Source organism: Coffea arabica, chromosome 8c (genome assembly GCF_036785885.1).
Source record: "Coffea arabica cultivar ET-39 chromosome 8c, Coffea Arabica ET-39 HiFi, whole genome shotgun sequence".
Taxonomy (NCBI): Eukaryota; Viridiplantae; Streptophyta; class Magnoliopsida; order Gentianales; family Rubiaceae; genus Coffea; species Coffea arabica.
In genome coordinates this window covers 44,648,136-44,673,130 of record NC_092325.1, presented here as the reverse complement: position 1 = coordinate 44,673,130, position 24,995 = coordinate 44,648,136, and the positions used below count along the sequence as shown (strand labels likewise).

The window sequence follows — 24,995 nt, the reverse complement described above, 5'->3', positions numbered from 1 at the left end:
TAATGTGCTCAAAATGGTCAAAAAAGCTAAAAGATCATAGTTGAAACAAAATAGTACATTATCATTAATTTTTGGGATAATTGCAAAAATTTCCCCTGACTTTTATAGTAATAGCATTGATCTCTCCTATCAATTTTGAAATAGCACTGACCTCCCCTATCAAAAGTTGGAGGCAATTTAATAGGCAAAAGTGGGTCAATTTACCAAAGTACCCCTGACATGATTTAATTTTACCAAATGAATGTGATGAGTACTTTCATCAAACCCAACAAAACATTTGTTAATAAAAATTACACTAAATTAACTATTTCTGTATAGTTTAACTAATTAATTAATTAACTAAATAACTAATAATCTAATTAATTAATAACTAATTATCTAATTAACTATTAACTAATTATCTAATTATCTAATTGTTAATAATTATTAACTAATCAAACTATTTCTGCATAATTAAACTAATTAACTATTAACTAATTATCTAATTAATTAATTAACTAATTAACTAATTTCTGTTTATCTAATTAACTAATCTCTATTTATCTAATTAACAAATTAACAAAAACTGTTGTCTATCCAAAACTAATAAACTATTTGCATGTTAAACTAATTAACTAATTAGTTGCTTAACTAATTAACTACCTAATTATCTAATTAATTAATTAACTAATTTTTGTTTATCTAATTAACTAAAGTTGTTGTCTATCTGAAACTAACAAACTATTTGCATGTTAAACTAATTAACTAATTAATTACTTAACTAATTAACTAAAGCTATTGTCTATCCTAAACTAACAAACTATTTACATGTTAAACTAATTAACTAACTAATTATTCAATTAATTAATTAACTAATTTTTGTTTATCTAATTATCTAATTAACTAATTAACTAAAGTTGTTGTCTATCCGAAATTAACAAACTATTTGCATGTTAAACTAATTAACTAATTAACTGCTTAATTAATTAACTAATTAACTAATTAACTGCTTAATTAATTAACTAATTAACTAATTAACTGCTTAATTAATTAACTAATTAACTAATTAACTGCTTAATTAATTAACTAATTAACTAAAGCTGTTGTTTGCTCGAAACTAACAAACTATTTGCATGTTAAACTAATTAACTAATTAACTACTTAACTAATTAACTAACTAATTATCTAATTAATTAACTAATTAACTAATTTCTGTTTATCTAATTAACTAATTAACTAAAGTTGTTATCTATCTGAAACTAACAAACTATTTGCATGTTAAACTAATTAACTAATTAACTGCTTAACTAATTATCTAATTAATTATTTAACTAATTAACTAATTTCTATTTATCTAATTAACTAAAGCTATTGTCTGTCCGAAACTAATGAACTATTTGCATGTTAAACTAATTAACTAATTAACTGCTTAACTAATTAACTAATTAACAAACTATTTGCATATTAAACTATATGCAGTACGCATTGCCTATTTAAAGTATCGGCTCTTTATAGGTATTTTACTTTCAAACGTTTAATTTATGATAAAAGTATCAATGTTTGTAAGTAAAATTCAAAAAGTGTTACAAAAAATATCAATATTCTTAATTTTAAACATTTAATTTATGGCCCTATGCCCCTCCCTTTTTGTAAGAATATTACTGTAACACTTTTTGAATTTTACTTACAAACATTGATGTTTTTATCATAAATTAAATATTTGAAAGTAAAATACCCATAAAGAGCCGATGCTTTAAATATGTAATGCGTACTGTATATAGTTTAACATGCAAATAGTTTGTTAATTAGTTAGTTAATTAATTAGTTAATTAGTTAAGCAGTTAATTAGTTTAACATGCAAATAGTTTGTTAGTTTCGGACAGACAATAGCTTTAGTTAATTAGTCAATTAGATAAATAGAAATTAGTTAATTAGTTAATAGTTAATTAGTTTAACTATTAACTAATTAGATAATTAGTTAAGCAATTGTCAAGCAAATAATAATTGTCAAGCAAGAATAGGGCAAAATTGGAAGAAATTTCTTATCTCACTTCTACAAAAGCTGTCGGGGAGGTTTCTGCAACAAATTGTTACTGTTCATGAGAGGTGAATGCAATTTCTAAACCTAGAGGGGAGGTCAGTGCAAATGTCAGAAATCTCAGGGCAGGTTTCTGCAATTATTCCTTAATTTTTATTGCCTTTTATTTAATTAATTTTTGCCAATATAATCCTTAATTGGATTTAAATGGGGCAAACTTGAGAGTTTAGGATGTAAAATATTCAAAATTAAGAGTTTAAAATGTAAAGTATTTAAAATTAAAATTTAAAGTATAAAATGAAAGAGTGATACAAATTTAGGGATACAAAATGGAGTTACTCCTTATAGTTGCCAAATCGAAGCAAGTCAAGCTTCCGTGGAGTTTCTTAGTGACAACGGTACCAAGATTTTTTGAAGTCGTAACCCATAACTCGGCAATTTCTCGGGAAACTACCAACTAAGGCCACGTTTGGTTTTCCATACATTAAGGCTAAATACTTTACATTGAGATGTATAAAGAAATAATTTCACCGTCTTGGAATTTAGCAATTTCTCGGAAAACTACCAACTAAGGCCACCTTTGGTTTTCCATGGCATACATTAAGGCTAAACACTTTAGAGGTAATTTAACTAAGGCCACGTTTGGTTTTCCATACATTAAGCCTAAATACTTTAGAGTTAATTTCACTAATGAAGGCTAAATACAATCTGATCATGGAAGCAGCAAAGTGTTAAATTATGAATGTGAAGGAAAACCTCGTTCCATCAGCTGTGCTGGGCTATAGGATGGGAGAGTCCAATAACGCTCAATTGTTTGGATAGTTAGTTATTTCTTCAAATATATTTGCTTACATCACCATTACAATTTTCAATACATCTTTTTATCTTCCCAATTACTTTTTTATTTCACATACATCACATCACAAAAAGTGCTACAGTAAAAATATCTCAAATAATTTACAATCCAAACAAATATTTAATTTCAATTACAACAACTCTATCCAATGAAAGGTCGATGATGTGATCCAGTTTAGGAAAACCCTTTAACACTCATACGTTTTCCAAACAAAATTTTTCTCATTTCATGAATATATTTTCTAATCATTTTTTTACTTCACGTATATATATTTTAACAAAAATTTCCAAAAAAAGTCAATCCAAACGAATTCAGTACAATTCAATGCGAAGGGGAAAGGTGTTAGGAAGTACCAGAGAAAGTCTTACCACTTAAATTGAGCTTTGAGATGAGAGAATCCAATAACACCTAGTATCAAGACATAACTCCTTTTTGATGGTTGTTTTAGAGCATTTAAAAAAAAAAATTGCAGTAGTATTTAATCATAAACATCAAAAGATAGTTGAAAAACATGTTTAGCCTCTCTAATATTTTTTTTCTAATCTTTTAATAAATTCAGCGTCTTATGAAGTATCAAAACTAATTTCTTTTAGTTTTCCATTTAAAGGAAAAATGATGAATTTGAAATGATAGTGAGATAACAAGGCTAAATCTTTGTCATGTTTTGACACTTGTATTTATTTAACAGATGAAATAATTCTATCTATACTTTGTCTAGGCATTTTTAAATATTCATGATTATCAATACGTTATATTATAGCACTTCTGTCACAACTTTAATACTCCTGGTTTTCGTATTTCAAAATCACGTGTTTTATTGTGTTGTAAAACTTCCGTCACTTGTAAGTATTTCATAACTTTAACCATTGTCATCTTTGTTATTTTTTCAACGTGTTAAATTACTTTGAATAAACTCGTCATCACCTACTATTATCAGCTGAGCTCTCCGCCACTTTAATTGCTGTTGTAGTATTTTTATGAAGTGTCCTTTTTTTTAATACTTCCAAAACGATTGGTTAATTACTATGAGCAAAATTTGTCGCGTTGCATCTACGACCATTATTGTTCATTACATTGTAGAATACTTATTATTTTCTCTTTGAGTAATATTTTTCTTTTTCCTTTCCAATTTTGCTATAAAATTGAGCATATTTGTAGTTATTATGCTTTTCAAAATTCGTGATCATATGATCAATCCACAAGTAGAACAAGATTGTGTAGTTAAAAGGCTTAAAGCAACACTTCGATTGCATTACAAACTGAATGACTGTGGAAGCATTGGCATTCTGAGTGAGGAATATAAACTTCTTCCTCCATTCAATGAAATTTGCATAAAATTTTCCCCTCCTGCATAATGTATCTGATTACTACAATACCTAAACATTTATCTGTATTACTACATATTTCTAATTCAAATTTGGACAGAACAAGAATAAAGCTTCAAATTTCTCTCAAGACACAGCAAATTTAACTCCTCAAGCTCCAACGGTACATATTTTTAGCACGGAAAGTGCTGAGGATACTGCTATTACTCGAGAAAGATGGACAATGGAATGACTTGTTGAAGCTGATTTCGCATATCACAGCTAAAACAAGTTTGTTTGACGTTACAATTGTACAGTAATAGAGAAAACCTGCCATACGGTCATACCAACACTAGTTTTTGCATATGAAGAAACCAAACAGAACCTAAAGGGTGCATGACATTAAAGTAACTGGTTTTTCAATTCCAAAAATAAGACGAAGTTGAGGGATTTAATTGGAGATTTCCTCTTAATAATGCCTTGTATAAACTCCGGTGCTCTGGTCTTCTTCAGCTGTTCTGTTTCTGAACATTTTGAGGCCAGGCCTGGGTGGGGAGTCCTATTTTCATTTGGCCTCTTCCTCACAGAAAGAGAGAAGGGATTGAGTTGCTTTTCTAGTGGTACTTCAGAAACTCACTCACAACTCTCTTTCGTTAGCGTGTGATAGAGAAAGCTATAAGAGAAAGGAGAGAGAGAGAAATGGGATTCTTGTCATCTTCCTCAGTTGTGGACAACAGCTCTGATTAAAGAAAAAGAAAGGCAGAGCCTCCGCAGTGTCCTTAATTGGCCATCTTTTGTCTTCGCTTCGAACAACTTGTATTGACTCCCTTTTCCACAAGGGGCCATCCTCCTTTAGGCTGCAAACCTCTTCTCTTTAAATAGAGAGCTTTCCCCAGAGTGATTTTTCATAGCGTCAACGACTCAACAATGGCTTCTGATCTCTTCGTCTTTGATAACAGCTTTTTCTCTGACCCCTTTTCTCCTTTCTCCGACTCATCTGTCGATCCTCAGCATGATTTCTTCCAAACCTTTGAAGACAGCCTTAATAACCGTAATAATAACGATACTAATAGTAATAGAATTCAAGAAAACAACTCTGCCGATGAAACAACCTATTCTCTTGACCAAATTGCATCTGCTCTTTCCTCATCCTCACCACCTAGTCATCAGCTTGAAAATCTCTCAATTTGTCAATCGGCCCAAAATTTCCCAAATGCAAATGATTCAGATTACTTTCTCCTGGAGGTGATTAAAACAGAGGAATATCAAGTCCCCTTAGAAACCATTGCTGCCTTTAACAATCCGTTCGTGCCTCAGAACAATACTGCTGATAATGTGGTTAAGCTGATGCAGAGGAGTTACAGTAGTAACTCCTTTGATGGCAAGCCCAACTTTTTTTTCCACCAGAGGTTTGATAGCCTAATGGAGTCTCCAAATATGCAGTCCCAAGTCATGAATCCTCCTGAAAACAACTTATCTACTGGTCAAATGAGAAGGGTTTGCAGCACCGGAGATTTACAGGTAATCTTACAATTATTCGAACGTGCTATTTGCACCTTTTTGTACTGAATGCAGCAAACAAAATTTGCTCTGTTTTTTCAATTTCTTTTTTCCTGGTGTAAAAAAAATCATACTTAGTATACTATATTTGAGAATAAACGACTAATTCCTCTTTTGTTGTGAAGGTGCACAATACCCCATCTAAGAATACTCTGTCTTCGAGCCCACTTTCTACAGACGGGTCATTCCTGGAGGAAGCAAACTTCAAAGTGGGACGCTATAGTGCAGAAGAGAGGAAAGAAAGGATTCACAGGTACAGAGCGAAAAGAAACCAGAGAAATTTCAACAAGACAATTAAGGTAAGAGTGCCTTTTTCTTGGTTTATCAGTTCGCAAAGCTTCGAACAGTGAGATCATAACAGTTAGCATCATTTAAAAAGTTACACTGATCATCATGCTAATTAATAATAATTAGGTACGGTGAAAATGTGGATGGTAAACTTAATTTGGTGTCTTGCTCTTCTTGTGATGCTCTCGAATATTGCAGTATGCATGCCGGAAGACACTGGCCGACAATCGACCGAGGATACGTGGCAGGTTTGCACGTAATGATGAAGCTGTAGAGATTCCCAAAGCATCCATGTTTACAAGTACTAGATATGAAGACGAAGATGATCTTTGGGTAATATTATTCTCTTCCGCATGATCTTTAATGCATAGTTAATAATACAACTAAAGTATTATCCCAAGTTGGACTTGCCCACTTTCAATCCATATTTTATTTACCGATAGTAACTTTGTGCGAATGAGTGACAATTTAATCTTGAATTTAAAATTCCATTGTGTATATATATATTTTCTAATTTAACAATAGTTTCATCGACGATTGATTGACTTAATACAGACTGAGGGATTTCAGGAAGAAGATGATGAAGGGTCAGCAGTAGGGAGATCAACAAAAATATTTTACAACAACTTGGGATCAGCAGCAGCCGCACAGTGCCAATATTACAGCTACTGATGGACTGATGATGACGGCTTTGGTCATATGTTGCTGCTAAAGCTTTTATTAATTAGTAGGGAGGGTTAAGTTGATTTCACACGACCAGGAAAAGCTTGTAGGAGCAAAAGAGAGTCAGAAGGCGTTTACTCAATAAACAAGAAAAGGTTAGGTGTAATGCTGACTGCTGAAGTTAATATGGGGTTTAAAAGATTAATTAGGCAGCACTGAGGAGTCTTCACCATTCAGCAAGGCTATGACATTTAAGTTATATATAATTAGTTATGTAATTTTCTGCAGGAATTTTAATGTAGTTAATAGTGCCATGCGCATCTCGTTGCTTTTTTTTTTTTTGGCTCTTCAATCATCATATCTCAATCTGTAAATAGGGTGATGAATGATTGCTCCATTTCCCCGAATAATGTTGTAGAACAGTTCGTCAACTGTCTCTTTTCCGTTGGTCTGTAATATGCTTTCATAGTTTCACTTCAATATTATGTGAATATTCCACGCAAAATTACTTTATATCGAGATCGAGGCCATGCATGCAAGAAATCACATTTGAGCTTGGGCAAGAAGACGCCCCCCCAGCCCTTAGTTTCAATCAGAACCACCCTAGCCTGGAAGTATTTCACAGCCAATTAGTGGTTTGAAAAGTTAGCTTGATGGTTGATTCTACTACCATTTTTACATGTATGAAAGTTGGGATTATTGAGCCACTACCAGATTATCTTAAAGAGATCTCTAATTGGAGCAAATTTTCGATTATTCTTCACTTTGTTCCAACAGTCTCCCAAAGCAAAAATTAAAAGACACATGCAGCAGTACGACCGGGACTCCCCAGCTTCAATCTTGCTTTTAGGATTTTCGTTCGTTGATAATTAATATGATTAATATCATCATCGAATTCATTTGCCCTGCAATGGCGATTGCAGAATCAGAATCGATGTTCTACAGACTAAAAAAGGGGAATATATTGTTTCGATTGACTACATTTTCTTATTGCTACATATGATGATGAACAGTCGAAAGGGGTTCGCCCTCTACTTCAGCGAGTCATTAAACTAATCATATGGTGCTTAAGATCTTTTTGTGTTCTTGGGAGCACAGATTGTAGCGGAATCTTGCTGTATAGAATGCCTAGATCCTCCTCTACGCATACCATTTACTTTGCTTACTAAATCGTTTAAAATATACCTATCAACCATCAGCCAGGGCATAACAATCTTTGAATTCATTTCACTAACAAAAGATCAAGGTTTTTAATTTAATATAGCCTCTGTTTTTTTTTCCCCCGCTTTTCTTTTTCACTTCGTCTTGATATTTTCTGGGATTACGTAATTAAGGCCAAAGTTCAAATCTTCGGAAAATCAAAATTGCAGGAAAGAAAAACATGTGAAACTACTTCGAACAGTTCTTCAGTACAAAGTAGCTCTATTGCCTTTGGTCCTTTTTTTTTCTCCCTTTGTCCTCCTCTCTATTTTAAACTCAGTTGGATTCAAAGAAGGCAAAATAATTTGTACTCCATGCCATTATTCTGCCTTGGAAAGCTTGTTTCTTGCTACGAAAGTTGTTAATTATTAGGCTATCGACTCAAGTGATAAAGCTGTCCAGCGGATTGTATAAATTAATGCTGCCTTGGATGAAGAGCAGCGACCTGAATCAAGTTGCAGGACTGGCAAGTATCCGCAATCTTGAATGATGAAGAGGTTTGCTGCGTCCAATAGCACAGAAGTTGCAGAGGCGATTCCTGAAACACTACCAACTATACTCTGCCACTTGCATGAAGATATCACAACACTGTGGTTGTTTTTTTTTTGTGTTTCAATAATATTCCTTCAAACTCAATTTGTTGGGCAATTTGGCTCAAGATGAAAAAGCTGTCTTCTTTGGTCACCGTTTATGTGTAATATTAATTTGATGCAGATGTTACCCAAAGATATTTCTTGATCAACTACCGAATTCCACATTACTCCTACAACACTTCTCTTTCTTTGACAATTGACACCCAATCATCTTTCGCTTTCCCGACTTCATCACGGTATGCATTGCGTAAATTAAGAATAAAATTGAATTTATTCTACGCATAAATGAGGCAACAAAATTTTCTAGTGAAGTGGAGAGTTCTTGATGCCCAATGGGTTGTACTAATTGGCTGAGATTAATGGAGCTTTTTATGGAGTACCATCATGTTTTATGATCTAAAAAATCTGGTGGTCTGAGTTTCACAACTTCTCTGGTAAACTACAAAGAAAAGAGTGAACTCCAGAGTCGGACAATATTCCATCTATCGCTTTCTGCTTCTTCTATTGGATATTAGAAGTGAGTGAGTGACTGCGGTTAAGCGTACATGTACACTAATTATGAAAGGAGCAAAAAAGAAAAATGTCCACTTGTTCATCTCACAGTCAGTGCAGCCACCAATTTGGTTCCTCATGTTGACTACTGCAACCAATTTGTGATGTTGTGCTGCACTAATCAGTTTCTTTAACTTCATCATTGGTTTTCTCTTCATTTAACGAACAGTAATGCAGTCTTTGATGTTTATAGTTTTTCCACATGATTATACAGCCTCATAACCAAATCTGGCCAAAAAAATAAAAACTAGAGGACTCTTAATGCAAGATAAACAATAACAATATGCTTTCAAACACTTTATGGAAGGCATATGCAGGACATGGGACCTTCATCAGCCCAATCAGAACTTAGTCAAGGAATTTCAAAGCCTATGATCTAGCTAGGAGACAGTTTCCTGAGTACTTCCTATATAATATAACGACTATACTTGTTTCAGCCCTTTTTGTTGCTGTCAAATCATTGTGGTCATAATCATGATTGTTTGCAATTAGCCTGAGGTCCTGGTGGAGCGTGTGCTGCGTAGCTTTCTGCGATGTTCTAGCAATTTTGGAAGAAGAAAAAAAAGCAGGAGAATTTTTCCTTCATTCGTTTCTAACGAACCTATAAAAAACGATGTCACCGGCTGGCATCATAGTCGGGCAATTGAATGCCAGCTCCGTGAGTTTGCAATCTAAGCCGGGGTTCCAACTTTACTTTGATGGTCGTGTTTTGCTCATTCCCTAAAATGATCAAATCACACTGCTGCTGGAATCCTGAACGTTTGGCATTTAACCCTGCATTATACAGGGTTCTGTCGAATTCAACACTACTTTTATTTGCTTTTTTGGAAGGCTTTTTTTTGCATGGTTTAAAATGCGATGCCTTTAGCAAGAAAAGAGATTCTTTGTCTTGAAAGCTGAAACCTTGCCACAAAAATATATTGGAATCACCCTTAACAAGCTAAGAATAATAATGGATATCAACTTTGAGACACAGTTTTACCCATTAATAATAGGATGACCCTTCCCTTTATAAAAAGTATTTTGGCGTCGTCAATCAGTAAAATGAGTGCCAAAAGCTATGACCATTTAAGCAAATATTTCTTGCTCCAACTGACACCTATGATAGAACACTGGCGGTGAAGCCGAAAGAGGAATCCCCAAAAGTCTGAAAAGGGAATAGAAATAAACGAATCCCATCCATTCACAGCTATTGATATGCTTTAATTTGGTCTTGAATTAATCATGTAGAACAGTTTTTGTGTTATGACTTCCTTCTCTTGATATCATCATAAAATTGCAAGTGTATCTGATCAGAAAGGGACAGATCCGTCTCAGTTAATGGGGAGAGCAAAATGGAAAAGAATTCTTTTTTATTTGATCATCAGCCTCCCAACTAACAAATAACAATATTGATTCCAAAGCTACTCATTTGACCAGGACAGTATAGACAGAAATTCATATTCATATTGTATATTATACAAGTACTTCAATGTCCTGTCATTGCTCTCCTACATATTAGTTGATGATTGGCTGATAAAATTAATAGAAAAAAGATAGGCGAGAACTATATGTGCAAGTTTTTGCTCTCTGGGGCAGGGGAAGATGCCGCAACGAAATGAGGGATTGATAAAGTTCTCATCTGGCATGTCCTTTTATTCAGTCCAATAAAAGTAGTGTTATTCTGATTCCATGGAAGAATTCACAGTTTCTTCAACACTTTTTTTTTTTTAGTGTTTTTCCTAACAATTATTAGAGGGACAATCATACCTTCTTGTTTGTACACGCGCACGAGTGGTAGTACATTATTTTTGCTTGGACCTTTATTTTCGAGTGTCTAAAGTAATCCTCAACTCATGAATCATGATGATGAAAAATTAAGCAAAACAGAGAATCTTTGAGAAAGAAGCAATAATGTAGCCTAAACTTAAGTTTGCAGGAAAGGGTTTTGTTTCGAGGTAATACGTTCAAAAAATATTAGCACAAGCATTTCAGTCCTTCACTTGAAAATATTTTAAACAGTAGAGACAATGTGATCATCAAGATTGCTCTTTTCACACATAATTAAAAAAGAAGCATCCAATTCCAAGCAAGGATGAGGCTGTGGATTTCTCAGTCAACGACACAGTAGTCCTGCTTCCTTTGACTTGTAGGAGCTCACCGCAGTTGGTTACATCAGATTGACAATATGGCATTTCAACAAGTTCTCCAAGATTCTGAAATGAATTATGACGGAACTCAAGATAAGAAGGAACTGCTGTCGGATACTGGTGAGAAAACTAATCCGGATTCATCCAACAGCTCCAAATTTGGCTTTCTCTTTGTCTTATTTGCCATTTCTGTGTCCTACTCAGCATAAGCCTGTAAAATTTGCAGAATGGTGAATAGAGATGGCTTCCGGTTGACTAAACCTAAAGATGGGTACATCAGAGCAAAACGTACAGTTATTCTGTCGAAAACTTTCTATAATTTGCCCCACACACACTTAGTCCTACTTTACTGCAAATAATTCTCTATTCTTCTTGTCTCCACTATGAAGGGGACTGGAATTGAATCTATGTTGAAAAAAAAAAAAAGGGCAATTATTATGCTTTATGGTGTCTCAAACTCTCTCTTCTTTCTTTCTGGTGTTTTACGTTTAAAAAACCAGAAGATTACACAAGGAGTCCTGAATTTGGTCTATTTCATTATACTACTATTATGCAAGTGAATCTTTGCCTTGCTTGGTAAAACATCCACCTTTTTCTTTTCCAGTAACAGATAGGCAGAATAATTAGTACCTCTCTGTGAGGGGGGCTGGAGAGGGTAGTACACTACACTAGTACTAATTCATCCATAGGGCATGCAATATGCTTGAGCCTGAAGCGCAAGGAATGTCCCAAAAGCAGTCAAACGCTAAAAAGTCCCTAGGTCTCTGCAATGCAACTCCCATCGTCTCGAGAATCCGTAAAAGACAAACATCATTTGGGTTCGCTTTCAGTTTTTCAAAGGAAAGTTGTTTCTTTTTTGATAATAAGGAAAGTTGTTTCTTAAAAGGGAAAACATCAAAGAGGGTAAGAATGAATGAAGGGTGCAGTAAAATGCGAAACCAATGTGAGCAAGTAAGTTCATGTTTCTCAAGGGAAAAAGGGAAGGATGAAAAGCGCAAGAGTGAACGCAACGATCTGGTAAAACTTCGAACCATCATTCATCTGATAGCATAGTACAAGAAAGGTCATCTTTCGGAAGGAAAGGATAAAGAAAGAGAGAGGGACAACTCTTTCTAACACGACACGGGGAAGACCTATTTTGCTTGCTAGGAATTTTCTGTGCCAGTTTTGTCGTCTTTTTATGACCAACTTCAGACACAGCTGCCTAATCTGTTGCTGGCGGCTTTGTTTTTTTTTTTTTTTTTTTTTGGAAAAAATGGAGATTGAACTCAACTTATAGCGACTTGTTTGGCACACGGGATCCTCAGTGCCACTTTTTCAATGTCACTTTTATATTTATGCCAAGTGTCCTATTTATTTAATTTGTCATATGTTATTTATTTAAATTTTTTCTATCATCACGTAATTAATGGGATTGACACTGAATTTGGTACCGAGTAATGGCACAGAGGATCCCAACTGCTTGTTTGGAAGCAGCAAACCAATAGTTAGTCGTAATGTTGCGCAGTATATTCATGTTTACTTGAATATTTTGCATTCCTTGCTGAGTTCGTGGAAGGAAAATTTGCAGCCGTATCTTAGAGGTGTAATGGATGTTTAGGTCAGCAAGACATTAACCATTCTAGATTTCTAGTGATGACGGACATCAGTTAGAAGGTATGTTTCGCTCTTGATTTTATTTATGGCAGAAACAAGGCCTTCGACAAATTGTCTTGCCTTGTGAAGTCAACTCATTATCTTTAACTTACCACCTTGGTAAAAAGCTTCACACTTCGGGAAGATTAAGAGCCGCAGGTTAACTGTGAAAATTGAATGACGCAGAAGAAGAAATGGGATCTGTGACATGATTGAAAATCATACAAGGTCAAGGTCAACTCATTATTTCTCATACAAGATTATTGAGAAACATGTTAGGTAAATATTTCAACATTTTCTCCATGAAAACTCAGCAATCCAAACATAGCGCAATGCTGCAATAACCATATTCGCTGTAAATCTTTAGCAAGTGCATTTTTCCTCTCTTGGTCTGGCCATTAATTTTACAATGAATGTAAAGTTGAAATATCAGAAACAACACATTTTCACATGAAAACCTAGCAGCGGGGTTTGACTTTGCATTCTTGGACGTTTTCAAACTAGTTAGCCTTGGCGTAAATCGGAAGGAAGCAATCAGATTTCGTGCAATGAATTATTGCCCATGAAGAAAAAAGCAAGTAGAATTTTTTTTCAACAGCCTGAATCAGACTTTTGTTGTTTTATAAACCTAATCCCAGAATTAACCTCAAAAGCCGGCAACTCTTGAGGCAATCCCAGGGACTTATATCCCAACCCAAACCCAACCCCAACCCCGATGTGGGACAAATGTACCTATAGGGGGGACCTGCAAAAGCAAGTAGAATTTGATTACCCAAAAACTTCGTCCATGCGCAATGACCAAGAGTAATAATACTAACAGCCTCCAGATATCCCATGTGCCATTATTATTGACTTCCCAGCTTACGTGCTTTGCTCGCAGTTCAAATGGTACGACTTTTTTCAACCAGATGCAGATTTTTCAGTCCCACTCAAGACACAAAAGTTCAAAACCAACCCACTACCTCTGATGTTGTGGCACTCCAAGGTTGCGGGATCCTTTTTTTTTTTTTTTCCTTCTCCGTCCATTGAAGGGGAAGGGGAATTTTAAGGTTTAGTACTCTGCACCTGAGGAAACACAACAATCACGCCAACACCAAACTGCTGTTCCAGTGGGGCCCTGCAGGGGACAAATTGACCAAAGTTCAGAAAAATCACCCATCACCCACCGTGTGTCTACATCAAACTGATGTGCAGCAAAATCAGTCAACGAGAGCGAAAGAAATGCCTTTTTAACAGTAAAACTTTCTCGCATGGTACATTAGTGACTGAATGCTTCCTGTTGACCCAGCACAATGGACAGAACTTCATGCCACATTTTACGAAATCTTAAAATCATATGTGATCTCTTCCCTGTTACAAAGCTTGATATATCTACGTACACGACCTTCTTGTTATTAGTTCTTTTCACTAGGTAGTCACAAAATTGTCGTCATGAATACACAAAAGGGGCATAAATGCCTCTCTCTGCATGCCTGCTTCTGTCACCTTCTCAAATACGGATATCAAAGCAAATAACCACCACCAAGGGTACATGATGGTTGCAGAAGACATTCAGAAGGTTTAGTCGTCTGCTTAGCCAAAGCGCTTCTTGAACAAATGATGTCTCTTGGCTGGATCCTTTGGCTTGCTCTTCATACCATGCCCAGGTCTTTTCTGTCCAGTACTGTAGCAGAAAGAGTGAAGAGATCGTCAAGGGTTTTCATTTGCAACACATAGCAGGCTACCATGGAGACGAATAAGATCAGAAAGTTCAAGACGCGAGAGGAATTCAACAAATTGAGAAACTGAGGAATTCAACAAATTGAGAAACGGACACCCGTTGCTTGATCATATGACACGTTCCAAATGTATCAAAAGCGGACAAATATGAGTACCTATACTTACTAGCAACCGGAAATATGTTTGACCACATTATATCTCGGGTCAATTGCATTGTTGTTAGCTCATAGAGCAACTTAGTGTCATGAAACTAAGCTAATATGGTTCTATAATATCATCAAGTCCCAGATTTCACATTTATTTGTGTTGCAATGAATACTTGTTCACTCCGTCTCAAAACCTAAATTGCATTTTAGAAGAATATTATCTTGTCAAACTAGAATCTCTTTATTCTTCTCCCCAGGACTTTGCCAAGTAAGTGCATCATGTATTAGATAATATTCATGAAACTTATGCCGTACAACAAGCAAAAGTTATGCATTGAAAGTGACCATACTTGTACTCCATATAAACCATCCCACTTGCTCCTGACATGGCACTCATAGATCCAGCATATCGACGGGCTTTTTGGAGGGCCATGCCATCTGCATCTTCTTCTAGTTGTTCCAAACCAACAGCATCATCACCCGCACTCAAAACCTTTTTGAGACAGAAAGAACATCAATGCCTACAATGTTGTTTGCGAGGAAACAATGTCTCATAGAGAGAGTAAGGAGAAAAACCTTTCCAAGAAGTGCAAGTTGCTCATCAAGACGATGATAGCTCAACTCAGGCCCTGAATCAGGAGGGGGCAAGCTGGTGATGACCTGCAAAGAAACTAATTACTCATGAACAAAGCTGAAGTCGCAATTCAAAAGCAATTGTACTTCAAGCAGATTAGAATAAAAAAAAACTTACAAAATCACAGAGTCATGTAATAAGGATATTCAAATCCACAAATATAGAGATGCCAGAAACATAAAAGTTACATCGGTAAGCCAGAAAGCTTTACCTTAAAACTGTAACCTTGATCAATCAAGAACTGTTGCCTCTTTGTTGAGTAATACATCTCCTGAATTAAGATAAGGCAAACAAAAATCACAAAAAAATCCCATAGACTGAGGAATGCAACAGCAAGTGAACAACCAGTAACCCCCATATATGCTTACAACCAGTAAGGTTCAGCAGAGTGTTAGGACGTGTTGATTAGCAGAAGATTTAACTCACTTGTGTATCTGTAGAAACAAGAGAGTAGAAAAATGCATTATACTCCTCTTTACCCCCTGCCATCCTATCTTGAAGCCGTCCCTGTCAAACCAAAAGCAAACTTAGCAAAATCATTACCCATTAGTTAATAGGTTCAAACTTGCTAACAATGGAGCAGAAGATGTATAAATGGACATATGTCACCAAGTAGTTAATCAGGTCTGTGCACTCACATAGCAGATTCCAATTTCCAAAGCTCATGCTCAACAAACTCACAATAGTGATAAAATGACTTTAATTATGTACGGTGTTTCAAAAATAATTCTTTTTTATTTTGTCATAGAAGAAATTCCTCCACAATACATAAAGCGGGAAGAAGGTTAAGGTATCTTAAGGGATGCCATCAGCTTATATTTAACTGTAAATAAAATCTGAAATCCTGACTAACATCTAAGGAGCAGGAAGAAAATTGGCGTATCTTAAGGGATGCCATAAGTTTACATGTAACTGTTAATAAAATTAAACGTACGGAAGGGATGCAAATGGTAAAGTGACAAAAGCCACAAGCATAATAGAACTAGAATAGAATCCATATCTTTCAACTACAGACAGCACCTTGGCCCTGAGAATACGTCCAAGTCGTTGAGCTTCTTGACGTCTCGAACCAGCATGTGATGAGATTTGAATTATCACATTCGCCTCTGGTATATCAATTGAGTTATCTCCTACCTGTCAATAGAGGTATGATCTCCATTGATTAGTATCAAAATTCAGAGTCACATACAATTGATTCAATTAACTCTTTAATATTTTTTATTTTTGGCAATTCAACTAACTTTTGAACCTATGTTCACTTCAAAATGTGGTATCCAACATGCAAATTTTCCCTATAGTAAAAGTTTACATCTGCTCAAGGATAATCACAGACAAATACAGAAAATAATCTCCATGACTACACAAACTGCAATGATGAATTTCATTATTTGGTAGCATACCTTAGAAAGGAAGATAGTGTTCACATCGCGACTAGTTTTGAATGCCTCAAGAATCTTCGTCCTTTCAACGTGGCTGCATTCAACATATATTCACTGTCACTAAAAGTTGAAGCAAAATAAAAGCATGTAATCAGCAAAACAACGCAAACCTGGTAGCACCATAGATCATAGGTTTCCTAAGCTTCATTGCATACTCCGTAAGAGCAAAAAGATTGTCGGCAAAAACAATTATCTTATCGCCACGCTGCTGCTCGTGGAACCGGATCAGAAACTCACAAGCCCGAAACTTATTTGGGTTCATGACATAAAGTGCCTAGAAAAAATTGGAAATGAATATTTCAGGCAAACAAATAAAGCAACATATAATATTACCAAGTCAATAGCCAAAAACAAAACGTCCAGTTCACTAATACAGAACAAAATCTACTTCCAGAATAAATCAGAAACTACTAAATACTGAAGTATGTAGTATGAGTTTGTGACTTTGTTCCTCTTTAATAAGGTACAAAAACAATATGGATCTAAAGTTTCAAAAGAAAGAAATAAAGAAACTGAACTGACAGAATTCAACACCTTCCAAAAGTTTGCATCATGTTAAGGTACCATATTCACTCAAGCTCAATAACTTAAATAGAAAACCTTATTGATTATCCACATGTAGCAGAGATCAAACCTCTTAAAGTAAATTTATATGGAAGAGTGAAGAAAAGAACCACCATACGTCAAAAATTTATATATCTGGCCAGTAAAATGCTTTCTTTTCACACAAGAAAGATTTCATTATTCCCTGGCTGATTATCACTCATGACAACCAGCAAATTGTTGACAATATGATTCATCTTTTCTCAAGAATGTTGGTTGAGTAAGTTCCATATCTCCTTTTCTCCTTAATGACACACTTGAAATAAATATCGTTTCACACCATTTATCTCAAGTTATGTTAGCCAACTTCTTGAGTAGAAAAAGAAAAGCATATCTTGCACACAAAAAACCTGCTTCTTCTTGGAGTTTTCTTTCTTCAAATATTCCGCAAAAAACTCCTTTGTCATCGGACACCAGACCTCAGCACATTGTACATTTGCAATGAATCCGCCTTTCACTAAATCCAACCAATTTGCCTCGTATAACTTGGGGCCAATAAGGAAGTTCAAATCTGTGATCCTTTCGTCCTCTCTCACAAGTGTAGCTACAATTCAACAATAGATGACTTGCATCACTTCCCACTTCATGTGTTGATTCAGACATTACAAAGGCAGAATAACTCATTAGCTAAATTCTTACCAGTCAGTCCCAATTTGCAGTGAGACTTAGTGAGGCTGATGACCTTCCGAAACATGTGAGCAGGTACCACGTGCACCTGAAAGAGCATCAAATTAGAGAAAGGAAACAACATATAACAAAGGCATAACAAATTCATAATCAAGCCTGTTAACAGGTATCTTGGAAGGAAAACATCTAGTCACTATATTATGAGTGACCAACTAATATTTATAGGAATACAACCCTAACAACTATTTACAAAAATACCCTTACTAATTTATTATCTACAATAATACTTATATTCTCTTAACACTCCCCCTCAAGTTGGAGCATATATATCATAAGCACCCAACTTGTTACAAAGGTATTTCACCCTAGAGCCCCCTAAGCTCTTGGTAAACACATCAGCCAATTGATCTACAGACGGTACATGAGATGTCTTGATGACCCCGTCAAGCAATTTCTCTCGAATAAAATGACAATCAACTTCAATATGTTTTGTCCTTTCATGAAACACTGGATTAGACGCAATATGAACAGCCGCCTGATTATCACACACTAAATTCATAGGCTGTTTATGCTCAAACCCAAGTTCAAGTAACATGCTTTTCAACCAAACCAACTCACACACAGTGTGAGCCATAGCGCGGTATTCAGATTCTGCACTTGATCTGGATACAACTGTTTGCTTCTTACTCTTCCACGACACTAAATTACCACCAACGAACACACAATATCCTGTAGTCGATCTTCGATCTGAGGCAGAACCAGCCCAATCTGCATCACTATATCCTTCAATATCAGCGTGTCCATGATTTTGATACAGCAACCCTTTTCCAGGAGCACTCTTAAGATACCTGAGAATCCGTATAACAGCATCCCAATGACTAGTACGAGGGGTATCAAGAAATTGACTCACAACACTCACTGGAAACGAAATGTCAGGTCTCGTTACAGTGAGATAATTTAATTTACCCACAAGTCTTCGATATTGCTTAGGATCATCAAGTAATGCACCTTGATCTCTTGCTAATTTCACATTGGGATCCATAGGAGTATCCACAGGTCGGCAACCTAACATCCCAACTTCACTCAACATATCGAGTACATATTTCCTTTGACATAAATAAATCCCATATTTAAACCGAGCTACCTCAATACCCAGAAAATACTGTAGATGACCTAAATCCTTTGTCTGAAAGTTTGCCTGCAGATTGGATTTAAGCTTCTGGATCCCCACAACATCATCACCTGTAATCACAATGTCATCCACATAAACAACTAATAAAATTTTACCAGCATTAGAATGCCGATAAAATACAGAATGATCTACTCCACATCTTGTCAGACCGAACTCCATGACAACACTACTAAACCGGCCAAACCAAGCTCTCGGAGACTGTTTCAATCCATATAAGGATTTTTTCAAACGACAAACCAACCGCGGATTCTCCCCCTGAACAACAAATCCAGGAGTTTGTTCCATATATACCTCTTCTTCCAAATCTCCATGCAGAAATGCATTTTTCACATCCAACTGATGCAATGGCCAATTATAAGTGGCTGCCAAAGAGATAAGAAGACGAACAGAGGTAATCTTTGCAACAGGAGAAAATGTTTCTAAGTAGTCCACTCCATACACCTGAGTAAATCCTCTAGCTACCAGACGAGCCTTTAATCTATCAATAGAACCATTAGGCTGCACTTTTATAGTGTACACCCATTTACAACCAACAACAGGCTTACCTGAAGGACGAGAGACAAGATCCCAAGTACCATTTTGTTCCAAAGCAGACATCTCTTCTTGCATGGCTAATCTCCAACCAGGATGATTAAGAGCATAGGTAATAGACTTAGGAATGGAAATAGAATCAAGGGAAGCAACAAAAGAAGAATATGACATAGAGAGATGAGAATAAGAAACAAAATTAGAAATAGGATGGGAAGTACAATGTCTCTTACCTTTGCGTAAAGCAATAGGAAGATCTAACTCAGAGGAGGGCGTCATACCTGGATTTGAAGAGTGAGAGTTAATTGGTGAAGTGCGTGGCATATCAGGAACTTTCTCAACCATGGAACGACGAGAGTAAACTTGAAGATGAGGACGAGATAATCGAGCTATGGAATCTGGTGGACTAGATAACTCAGGTAATAAAGGGGAAGGGACTGGTAAAACAGGAGAGGAAAAAGAGTGACACTGGTCTAACTCACAAGACATACTTTGTTTGATAAAATATGGAGTGGATTCAAAGAAAGTAACATCAGCACAAGTAAAAAATCGATTTAAAACTGGACTGTAACATCTATACCCTTTTTGCGCTCGTGCGTATCCTAAGAAAATACACTTAATAGCACGAGAATCTAATTTATCCACCCCGGGAGCAAGCTGATGAACAAAGCACACACATCCAAAAATACGAGGAGGCAATTTAAACACAGGTTCATGAGGAAAAAGAATGGAGTGAGGTAATTGACCTCCAAGAATATTAGATGGCATGCGATTAATTAAATAACATGCAGTTAGAACTGCATCACTCCAAAATTGTTTGGGCACATTCGTGTGCAACAACAATGTTCGAGCAATTTCGATTAAATGTCCAATTTTTCTTTCAGCAACTCCATTCTGTTGTGGAGTGTGAGGACAAGAGGACTGATGAATAATACCAGACTTAGTCATAAAGGTATTAAAAGGAGTGGAAAAATATTCTTTCGCATTATCACTGCGAAGTATACGTACAGGCACACCAAATTGATTCTTTATTTCTGTAACAAATGCACAAAAAATGGAATATAATTCTGAACGATCTTTCATTAAATAAAGCCATGTAACTCTGGAAAAATCATCAACAAAAACTACAAAATATTTAAAACCTAACTTTGAAGTGACTCGACTAGGACCCCAAACATCAGAATGAACTAACAAAAATGGTTCAGAAACCCGTTTATTGACTCTAGGAGCAAAAGAAACACGATGATGCTTTCCTAGCTGACAAGACTCACATTCTAACGAAGATAATTGACTCAAAGTAGGAACCAACTTTTTCAAATTTTGTAAAGACGGATGACCTAAACGACAGTGAATTTCAAGAGGAGAAACAGTAGCAGGACATGCTATCGGACCATTGAAGTGGAGAAAGTAAAGACCATTATGCTCATGCCCTCCACCAATCGTCCTCTTTGTCTTCAAATCCTGAATGACAACAGAATCAGGAGAAAAAGTAACTGTGCACTGTAGAAATTTAGTGAGCTTACTAACAGACATTAAATTAAAGGGCAAATTGGGTACGTAAAGAACAGAAGACAGCGGAAGTGATGGATTAATTTCTACAGTGCCTAGGCCTTTAACTTTAGTGGTAGATCCATCAGCTAAAGTAACATGAGGAAAGGAAGTAGACTCTTGAAAATTAGAAAAAATTTTAGAGGTACCTGACATATGATCAGTAGCTCCGGAATCAATAATCCATGAGTCATTACCTTTTTGTGCTAAAGAAGCAGAGGGAAGAGATGCGTGATTTGTAGCTTGGTACTGTAGGAATTTAACATAATCTTCCTCAGATATAGTAACAGTTTTCTGGGACCCATGTGCTGAAAAACTTGATTCAACTTGGTCAGTGATAGCCGTATTAACAAACCTTTCAACCATAGCGAATAGCACGTCAAACGAAAGAACGGGTCAAAACTTGAGCCGTGAACAGTAACGGCATGAACAGTAACGCTTGAACAGTACGCGTGTACAGTGCCGCGATGAACAGTGCGGCGTGAACAGTGATTTTGCTAGATGTTTAACCCTAACCCTAGGACTTTTGCTCTGATACCATGTTAACAGGTATCTTGGAAGGAAAACATCTAGTCACTATATTATGAGTGACCAACTAATATTTATAGGAATACAACCCTAACAACTATTTACAAAAATACCCTTACTAATTTATTATCTACAATAATACTTATATTCTCTTAACAAAGCCATCTGCAAATGAAAGTGAGAAAATGTCAAGCATCTTTAGTTATATATTTACCTCATCCATTAGAAGCAATCCCCATTCTCTATTTCTTATTTCTTCAATGATCTTTTCAGATTCTTCAGAACGCTTCCCACCAAAAGCAACCATGTTATATGTAGTCACAACCACCCCAGCATTACCACGGAATCTTTCTTTGCTATCAGATGTGAAACGACAGATTTGCTCATCTCGAATTGTAGACCACAACTTGAATTGAAAAGCCCATTGATCCACAGAAACAGCATTTGTTGCCAAGCAAAGACAGCTTTTTTTAATTCTAGAGGCAGCAGAAACACCCACCAATGATTTCCCAGCACCACAGGGTAGCACAATAATACCAGATCTTGCCCTGCCTGAGATAAAAAGATTACAACTCAAGTTACGTCATCGGCTAATGCTTTCCAGAAACTACAAATTTGAACACTAGTCCCTGCCCATTTTCCTCAAAAGCATGAGTCAATATAGACAACTCAAACTAGATGCAAAGTATCCTCTCTATGTCTCATTAAATCTTGCCCTACCTGAGATGAAAAGAATACAACTCAAGTTGCATCATAGGCTATTTCTTTCCAGGAAACAAATCTGAACATCAGTCCCTGCCCATTTTTCTCATAAGAATGAATTGAATTACAGACAACTCAAACTAGGTTCACTATATTCCTTCTCATGCTTCATTACAGATAATAAACACTCAGTTCACAAGGGTAATCATGGCTCATAGAAAACTGCAGAATAGAGTAGTCCCACTCCATAATCATCCCTAGAGTTGTGTTTTTTCGCCACATAGGAAAAACAGACTGCAAACAAACTCAGAAGTGAGAAAACTGCTAAGTGATTCAACCACAAGGCAGAAGTGAGAAGAATGCTACAATCTCACTAAAGGTACTAACCAGCTTAGACCTAGCAATAGGAGATTTAAATTCCCAATGTACACAAGACCACAACAGAACCAAAGCCCTATTACCAATAGTAGCCCCTAAAATAGCAATATAAGCACAGCATCTCAAAGAGAGTTAAAACTTAATATTTCAAATGCTTAAAACTTAATATTTCAAATGCTTAAACTTTGAAATAATACTTCATATACTCATTTGGAGTTTAAGCTCTTCTCAAGTTATACTGGAAGTCAGATTTTTCATTTCCAGTGTAAATTGATGTTTTAAAAAACATCATCCATAATTGCTAAAGTTTCATACACAATGTTGTTAAGCAGTAAATTAATGAACGAACACATCTAAAAGGACTCAAAATCTACATATAATCAAAGTAATAAAGCACCAGCACCCTTACCATTCCCAAACATTTTACTAAGACTTTTTTCTTGGTAAGGTCTTGGCTGAGCTTGAGGCTTCAACTCCATGTCAAGATCAGGATTGACCTGTAGTGTTGAATGGCCATTAAGAAGAATAGCATACAAAACAAATATGTGAGTAACTTAACTGTATCAAGAAGTAATGAAACTCACAGTATCATTCCTGAAATCGTACTCCTCCAACATGGGATAATTTAAAGCATTTGGCAGGCACCGCTGCTTTACATTTTCAACCTGTGATCATTAAAACTTGTACACATGATTTTGTAGTTAATAGGCATATGAATTTCAACTTCAGTATTCACTCATAAGCACATTTAAGTGTACTGCCTGGGAAAACCTACCATACAAAAAATAGAAAAAGAATACCCCTACGACACATGCACAAAATAAATACAGAACCAAGCCAACTACTCCTGTCAAAAACATGTAGAGTGACGCTTAATAATGTTTCAATATTCCACCAACATCATACACTCAACTAAACCATTTAAAGGAGCCAGGCCCAGTGATGGAACCAAAAATTATCACTGGGGATTCCAAAAGAGACGAAAAGCCAATGCAAGTGAAACATCAGCTAAAGTTAGAAACAAAGAATATTCTACTTACCAACTACAGGTTAAGTAACAGGTACTGGATTCAAACAAAGGCTCTACATGTTACAAATGGAAACCACATGTAGTGAAGAAAATTGGCATAGAGTTCATCTGAAGTACTGAAGCTCCAAGTCCCCTCCCTATCCCAAAAAATAGAACAAAGATAACTAGAAAAGAAAGTGAACATGTTTGTAATCTCAGGATGAAGCTCTGAAATCAAGTTACCTGAGCAGGGTCAATTTCAAATGAGTGCGTCTCTTTTTCCTCAGCTGCAGCTGCCAACTCTGCTTCATTTAGCAACTCATCATGTCTCCCTTCAATTTCACCCATGGATTTGCTCACAGTAAATCCATCACTTCCAGGCAATCCCTATAGTAGCAAGTAATTATGTAATAAGAATTAAATCCTGACATTGAAAATGAACAAATAAACATAGTTTTACATAGGCAACCTATTGTACTTGATGGTGTCCAATTGAATTACTACTGAAAAGAATATTCACGCTAACCACAGACCTCGGTTGAGATTCTAGCTCGACCTATAACTTCATCCTTAAGCAATCTTTTCAACACCTGCACATCACAACATCATAAGACCTCGCAATCCGAATTTCTGCATTCAACAAAAACACCAAATGGACTTTTTGGAGATTAAACCAACTTGCCTCTGGAAATGGGGACTCAACAAAATACCGGTTCTTCTTGAGGACAAGTTTTACTTTGCCATAGTTAGCAGTTGAATCATGAATGAATTTTATCATCTCCTTTGGCAGCTTGGTCTTCGACAATTTACTCAAGACGGATACGATAGTTTCAGTTTCAAGTCCCACTGACACAGCCGCATACAATGAATGCGGCGTCAAGTTATACTCATGCATCGATTCTGGCCTATAACCCAAAATACACATGTACACAAACATATCAAAACTCTATCACAACACAAGTAAAATCATCTAAAATTGAAACACCCATAAATCCACATATTTACGAAATGACTACGATGATTACGCGAACGCTTTCCCTTTCATATACAGCAACAAATTAAACCAGTCAAGTATATAGGTATATCTATTATAATAGCGATTATCCTGTACAAAATGGAGCAGGGTACCTGCAGACCGGTTCGGC

The 24,995-nt window shown here is 35.9% G+C and overlaps 1 protein-coding gene across 2 annotated transcripts; it reads left to right on the top strand.

The window, feature by feature from the left end:
* The first annotated feature begins 4,679 nt into the window (after positions 1-4,679).
* Positions 4,680-7,193, top strand: LOC113707474 (uncharacterized). Of its 2 annotated transcripts, none has more exons than XM_027229820.2 (4): positions 4,680-5,698; positions 5,863-6,036; positions 6,224-6,358; positions 6,596-7,193. In XM_027229820.2, exons 1-4 carry the CDS (start codon positions 5,105-5,107, stop codon positions 6,695-6,697), a joined length of 1,005 nt encoding a protein of 334 aa, XP_027085621.1. In that variant the 5' UTR covers positions 4,680-5,104; the 3' UTR covers positions 6,698-7,193. The 2 variants fall into 2 exon arrangements, with proteins under 2 accessions (XP_027085621.1, XP_027085620.1); XM_027229819.2 differs by having other exon boundaries at positions 6,581-7,193.
* The last annotated feature ends 17,802 nt before the right edge of the window (positions 7,194-24,995 follow it).